General features: G+C 59.4%; 1 protein-coding gene across 1 annotated transcript; it reads left to right on the top strand.

Annotated features, from left to right (window-relative positions):
* Positions 1 to 867: 867 nt before the first annotated feature.
* BESB_063050 (AMP-binding enzyme domain-containing protein) lies at positions 868 to 4753 on the top strand (the record flags this gene model as incomplete). The annotated part of the gene is made up of 4 exons (XM_029364719.1): positions 868 to 2640; positions 3042 to 3211; positions 3683 to 4231; positions 4549 to 4753. The coding sequence occupies 4 exons, from the start codon at positions 868 to 870 to the stop codon at positions 4751 to 4753; spliced, it is 2697 nt and encodes an 898-aa protein (XP_029219427.1).
* Between the last annotated feature and the right edge of the window lie 2438 nt (positions 4754 to 7191).

The raw sequence follows: 7191 nt of genomic DNA, 5'->3' as shown, positions 1-7191 counted from the left end.
GTATATACATTCGACAGCCCCTGCTGGCTTTGCCTTTTCCCTTTTTTCCACGTATTTCCCGCGGCGGGGGGTGACTCACAAACCCCTATCCCCGCCATGCCACAGGCTCTTTTTGACGGACCGAAATGCTTGCAAAGACTTCCGCAAGTCCCAGATGAGAATTCTTGTTTTTCGCGACGTCGCGCCCTGCATTCACTTCCGCTAAGAGCCCGTTTTGCCTCGAGGGAACTTGGGGGCGTGCGACTCTGCGGGCGACATACTCTCCGAGCTTCAGTCCGTTTGCCCAGGCTTTTGAGGAACTTGCGGGTCCCTGACACGCGCCTTCACGAAGCCAAAACCACCTTGAACCCAAGCATTGACACACCAGCTTCGCCTCTACTGCTTGTTTCCGCGTCCTCGTTCACCTCCGCGACGTCTGCTCATCACTCGCCGCAACGTCCTCGCGTGTTTCCTGTTCGTCCGTCGTCGTCCTTTTCCCTGGCCTTGGCTGGCGGGCTTTCCTCGCCTCTCCCGCATCCCTTTGGGCGAAAACTTCCTTCATCTCCTCATCGCTTGCACGGTCTGCGCTTTGCGTGCCGGCGGGTCCTTTGTCGGTGCCTCCCCCCCCCCCCCGCCCCGCGCGCCCGGTCTCTCGTACTCGTGTCACATTCTCAGCTCCTCCTTACGACCGCTCTCCGGCCGCCGCCGCTTCGTTCTGCGTCACTCTCACTACGCCCCTTCTCTCTACGCCTTTTTTTGTGCGTCACTCCTTTCTGCGCCTTCTTCCCGCGTCGTCTTGCGCCGCTCCTTCCCCGCGCCTGCCCCCGCCGCGTGCGACCCCTGCCAGCTTCTGTTGCTCTCTCTCGGCGCTCTGCGTCTCGCGGCGACATGGCGATCTTGTTCGACCCTTCAGACATGCCCCCCACGGGGCGGCTCGTGTCGCTCGGCACCGAAGGCGTGGACAGCTGTGCAGGCGTCCACACCGTGCTGTCGCTGCAGGCTGCGGCGCGGGTGAATCGCAAGTTGAAGCCGAACAAACCTGGCGAAGACCTCTTCTGGACGACGGACGTGACGAAGGAGCTGCCGGTCAAAGTCACCGAGTCCGGTCCTGGCTCGCTGCCGCCCATCACCGTCGTGGACTTCTTCGCGGACACCGTGCGCAGGTACCCCGACGCGCCTGCGCTCGCCTTCCAGCCACACACCAGCCCGCGCTTCCTCTCCTCCGCGACTGCGCAGAAAACTCACGCGACGCGCAGCGGCGGCGACGCGGCCGGGGACGTCTCGGCGCAGAGCGAAGCCGCGGCTCGGCGCGCGGAAGGCGAAGGGGACGCCGAAGAGACCGGAGAAGGCGGGAGGAACGAGCGTAGCGAGCCCGCGCGCTGCTCGCAGCATGCGCACGAAGGCGACGACGGGGGCTCGCTGCTGATTTCGCTGCCGCCGCGCCGGAGCTTGGACGCGTCGCCGCCGCCCTCGTACATCGAGGGCCCGCTGCCGGGGTGGTGTATGTACACCTGGCAGGGGTACTGGAACGACGTGTGCATGTTCGCAAAGGCGCTTCTGTACCTCGGCTGCGACCGGCGCTCGCGGATTGCGCTGATGGGCTGCAACAGCCCGGCGTGGGCGATTGCGTACTTTGGGGCGATCTTCATCGACGGCATCGCAGTCGGCATCTACACGACGAACTCGGTCGAGGCGACTGCCCACGTAGTTGAGCACGCGCGGTGTCGCGTCGCGGTCGTCGACTCGCTGGCGAACATGGAGAAGCTGCTGCAGGTCAAGAAGAAGCAGCAGGCCGCGAGGGAGAGGAGGCTCCAGCGCGCCGTGGAGGCCGTCGACGGGGCGGTGGGACCGGCGCCGTCTGAGGTTAAGCGGCGGCGAACGACCGCGCCCGCGTTCGATGCGGCGGCGGCGGCGGCGTCCTCGGGGTCGCCCCCCGTGACGCTGTCCTCCGAGACGTCCTACTCGCCGCCCGCGACGTCTGAGGAGTTCTATGACGCGTTTGTGGGCGAGGAGGAGCTCGGCGCGTGCGACGTGCTGCAGACGATTGTGGTGTACCGCGACCGCGTTCCCGAGGGCTACGAGGACGACGGCGTGATTTCCTTCGAGGACTTCCTGCAGCTCGGCGCCGCGGTCAACGACGTGCTGCTTACGGCGCGCATGGAGAGCCAGAAGCCCGGCGAGTGCTGCTCGCTGGTGTACACGAGTGGCACGACGGGGTTTCCCAAGGGCGTGATGCTGTCGCACGACAACTTCACGTGGACTGCGGCCTGCTCATCTCACATGATGAAAATCGACAACTCGCACCGCCTCGTCTCCTTCCTGCCCCTCTCGCACGTCGCCGCGCAGCTCGTCGACCTCTACATGCCCGTCACCATGGGTTGCTGTCTTTACTTTGCACGTCCTGACGCGCTCCAGGGCTCCCTCATCGACACCGTCAAGGCCGCGCGTCCAACGTGGTTCCTCGCCGTCCCCAGAGTCTGGGAAAAAATCGAACAAAAACTTAAAGAAATCGGCGCCGCTCGCGGCCAATCCGGCATCCGCAAACGCCTCGCCGACTGGGCCAAGGCCGTCGGCTTCAAAGGCACCGATGCGCTGCTCACCGGAAAGACGCAGGACATCCCCACCGTCTTCCCAGTCGTCATGAAACTCATCCTCAATCAGGTGAGAAGAAGTGCCTCAAACGCCCTGCAGATCGCCCGCGCGCGCCCAACGCAGACGCGCCGCTGCGGCTCCTTCTCGAGTCGACAAAGGGACCGGGCATGGCAGCGCGCCAAGCCGTACCCATACACCCATATAAATATATAAATATATATATGTATATGCATGTGGGCATACAAATATATATGCGTGCGACTATAAGTGAATATATATTTATACGCTTATGTCAATCTGGACACGAGAGTAAAAATATGTAAACGCCTATATATGTATCTATACTACATGTATATACTGCGTAGACTGGAAAGCGTAGTTTGCAGAGTGTTGTCGCGAAGGGTCGGGTGTCTGCGAGGCTGAAGGTCGTCGAGAGTTGACAGCGTGGCTGCGACGTTTCGTGTGTTCAGGTCCGCAAGGCGCTAGGCATGGATCTGTGTTTAGGGCTCGGCAGCTGCGCGGCGCCTCTGGACGAGGGCACGCAGAAGTACTTTATGAGTCTCGGCATGCCCATTAACTCCATCTACGGTCTGAGTGAGAGCACGGGGCCGCAGACATTCATTCTGCCAGCGCCGGGATGGTGAGCTGACGCGATAGCGACGCCCAGCAGACGCCGTAGAGAGACTTTTAGCCCAACTAGGGAGCCTACAGGGGCTGCTTGACAGACCCGAGATCCTAGAGAGAGACTTTCAGACATACAAGAGAGTGTAGAGAGAGTTGTAGACCGCCCAGCGAGCGGAGAGAGGCTATGAGCCAGACTGCAGAGTGTGGAGAGCCTTTCCGGAAGTGTGAGAGCGGTATCGGCACAGCGTGGAGGAGCAAGGCTGGAGCTTTGTTTCGCTTCTGTCTCCTTCTTCGCCTCCATTTTCCGCGCAGCGTGACGCCTTCGTGTCCACGTGATAGCGCGTTGCGCGGCGTTTCCGCCGGCGTTCCCTGTGTTTCTGTCTCAGGCGTTGCGCGGCCTGCCGCTTGTGAGGTCGATGTGTGGTGTGGGTTCGAGTCCTGTCGTCTCTGCATTTTTGGAAACGGAGGCTGTGCGTGTTCGTCGCAGGTACAAGGTGGGGAGCATCGGTCACGCGATGCCTGGGACTGACATGTATGTGGCGAACGAGAACGAAGAGGGTCACGGGGAGATTTGTTTTCGCGGGCGCAACATCTTCATGGGGTACTACAAGGACGAGAAGTCCACGCGAGGCACGCTAGACGAGAATGGCTTCCTGCACACTGGCGACCTGGGCTACGTTGATAAGGACGGCTTCATCTACCTCACGGGGCGGATAAAGGAGTTGATCATCACGGCGGGCGGCGAGAACGTCGCGCCGCTCCTCATCGAGAGCCTGCTCAAGCAGGAGATGCCGCAGCTCCTCTCGAACTGCATGGTCGTTGGCGACCGGCGCAAGTTCCTCGGCGTTCTCGTCTGTCTGTACACGGCGAAGGACGCGAACGACAACCCGACGGAGACACTCGCTCCCGAGATCGTCCGCTTCCTCGCGAAAGCCAACTCGCCCGCGGAAACGACCCGCGAGGCCATGGTCGATCCAGTCGTCAACCAGCTCGTGAGGGAAGCTATCGAGCGCACAAACGTGAGGACGATCTCCAGGTGAGCCACGCACTGGAGACCTCGGCGTCGGCGCTCAGCCGGCTGCCCGCCTTCAGTTGTCAGACCTGCAGCTTCGCGTCAGCCGACGCGTCTAGGATGGGTTTTCCGCTGCAGGGAAGGTGACGTCACACAAGTTGTCGCCACGAGTCTGCCTCTCTGGACTGCACCGTCGCGCCGTCTGCGAGGGATTAGCGGTATTTGAAGTTTATCAGCTTCGTTCACACCGGAGTACGCAAGTCAGCGCAGCCCAGGGTCTCACAGCGTTGTGGGTTCAATGCTTCTCAGTGACGTTTTCGCTTTCTTGTGTCTTTGCTCAGAGCGCAATCGGTCCAGGGTTGGCGCATTCTGCCGAGCGACTTTGCGATCGCGACCGGCGAGCTGACGGCGACGATGAAGCTGCGGAGGAAGTTCGTGGAGAAGAAGTTCGAGAACTTCGTCGAAGAGATCTACGAGGCGCCCATTCCACCGTGCCTCTCCGCGAAGGCCGACGCAAACAAAGCTCAGATCCATGCCAAGTTGTAAAGAAAGCGCCAGCAGGAAGGAGCGCATCCACAGCGGGCTCTGCAGATGAAGACGGCACCGAGTGCCCTTCGGTTCCTCGGTCGCTTGAGGAGACTCCGATATATATAAAGAGGGATGAAGATCCATGTAAATTCAGTCGAGACGCGCAGAGAGGGTGGACGCCTCCGCGCGCCTCCTAGGGCACGACGGCGGAAGCGAGGGGGGGAGCGGAGTGTCTCTTCAGGTCGAGCCCGCTGCCTTCGCTTCCGCCTGATGGCGAGCGAAAACCTCACGTGCGAGATGCGAGCGAAAGCCGATGGATGGACTTTGAAGAAGAGGCGAATTTGGCGCAGATGTCTGTCGCAGGCGCCGTGCGTGTGCGGCGCTGCCGCAGCGGGGTCGCGGAATGCGAAGGAGGGCGGCAAACGAACGGCAGAGTCCGTTTTCGAAGTTTGAGAAGAGAGACAATATGACGGGTCGCTCTCTCGCCTGTCGGGGGCAGGTTGCTGCGCTGGTGAGCGGCGTGTCTTTGGGAAGGTCGGCGGATTCGGTTCGAGGGAGTCACATCGCTTTGAGTAGAGAAAGAGAGGGAGCAAGCCGAGTGACTCGCTTCTTTTTCGGCGTTCATGTGAATGCACACGGCGCTTTGCTCGAGGAGCTGCGGAGTTTCGCGAGGGCATACACAGACAGATACGCGTTAGTCCGCGGAGTGACGCGCACCAGCCTGCGGAGAGATGCATCCGTGCTGGCATTTTTTATCTCGCGCTTCGCTTGAGCCCAGCGCGCGTGGCCTGTGGAGCCGGCATATTTGGGAACGGCAATGAGCAGGCGCTGCGTCGCGCTCAGCATCATACTTCAAAGTTTTTCTATTGCATGCAAGCTCGCCAAGCCGCCGATATATATATATATATCTACATCCGTATGCTCGTGTATATATGCGTGCGTGTTGGTATATGCGGTTTTCTAGATTAGACTGAACAGGTCTCGCGGGTGGGCGCCTGCGGATAGATGTATTCTCTATCTGTGTATGCTGCGCGGATATACTTTTTTAAAGCCTTCCCCTTCGATGTGCGTACAGAAGTGCTTCCACGAGAAATTTGCAACACCGCGTATGTATCTGCGTGTTTGAGTGGGCGCCGCCCCCGTCGGCTCCGCGCGCGTGTGACCAGAGGGCTGCAGCAGGCGGGTATGCCAGCTGTGGCTCAGATCAATCATCTTGTTGAGTGACTGGGCGTATTTTTTCGAGTTCGACTCGGCGCATGCATATGCGTCTCTATCTATATCTGCGTGCACATATTCATCCAGAGACCTGTATGCGTATGTCTACTCATACATATATCTATAGACATATAAATATACATATGTATACACATGCATGTATATTTGTGAGGTGAAGAAGCGGGGGACGTGTGCAAAGTGTTTATGATTTCCGTGCGGAGAGTCCATGTGAGATGCACGCATGCATAGCAAATCCGCATTTTTTAAACGCATTTTTCAGGAATATTTCGTGAGGGCTCTGGCTCTTCGTTCACACGCGTGAAGAGCCCACGCTCAAAAGGCCAGCTGATAGCCGTCTGCGATATTTCGGTCCGCAGGAAAGAAACCGAAAAAAAAAAGAACCCGCCACCGAGAAATTATGGGGAAACAGCAAGAACGACTTTCGATTGTTTTCACTAACTCTCCGTAGCGACGCGCGCAGGCCAACGAGTTCGCGCGGCTGAGGCGAAGCCTGACCTTCCAGGTCAGGAGCGCGACAAGCGGCGACGCGTGTAGGGAAAAGAAAATGCCGCACTCGTGCATCAGATTAAACTTTCTGAGACATGCAAGTCAGAGCGTGTGTCCGTGAAAATCTGTCATCGCAGAGCTTGCGAAACGAGCAAACGCCGCCCGGCTTGATGCCGCCGCGAAGGCAGCGAGAGTCGCCGCAAGCGGCTCTCTGGGAAATGCCTCGTCCTCGCATGTGCCGCGTACCGATATTTATCATTCCGTTCGCTTGTTTAAAGAGCTCCCGCTCCCCGTTCGTCGGTCGACCCGCGCGCGCTCCAACACCTCCCTCGCGCGTGGCTTCGATGCCATTTTCACGCCGGTGTGGTGACCGCTTTCAGGCTTCGCGTCTGCGCACAGTCAGTCGCCGGGAAGGAAGGGCCTCGCGTTCCGAATTCCTGTCCCAGTGTATGTGTGCTGCGTGGCTGTCTTCTGCGAAGGAGCTCAACAGATGTGAGAAAAGTGAGGCAAAATGTCACTCTCATGGCAGCGGGACAGTCCCGGACTCGGCTGCATGGCACCTCGAGCAACTGGCTCCCTCGGAAGCAGCAGCCGAAATGTGTCAGAACACACTCCGGACGGTCTTTGCGCCTCTTACTGGGTAAAAGAGGCCTAGCCGGGTTACTATTGTGATAGAGGCGTTTGATCACAGGTGCAACTCGATATATCATCTTGATGGGGAGGCGTCGCGTTTA

The sequence above is a fragment of the Besnoitia besnoiti genome, chromosome V, assembly GCF_002563875.1.
Source record: "Besnoitia besnoiti strain Bb-Ger1 chromosome V, whole genome shotgun sequence".
Lineage (NCBI taxonomy): Eukaryota > Apicomplexa > Conoidasida > Eucoccidiorida > Sarcocystidae > Besnoitia > Besnoitia besnoiti.
The sequence above is the reverse complement of the archived record's forward strand: the minus strand, read 5'-3'. Positions and strand labels throughout refer to the sequence as shown.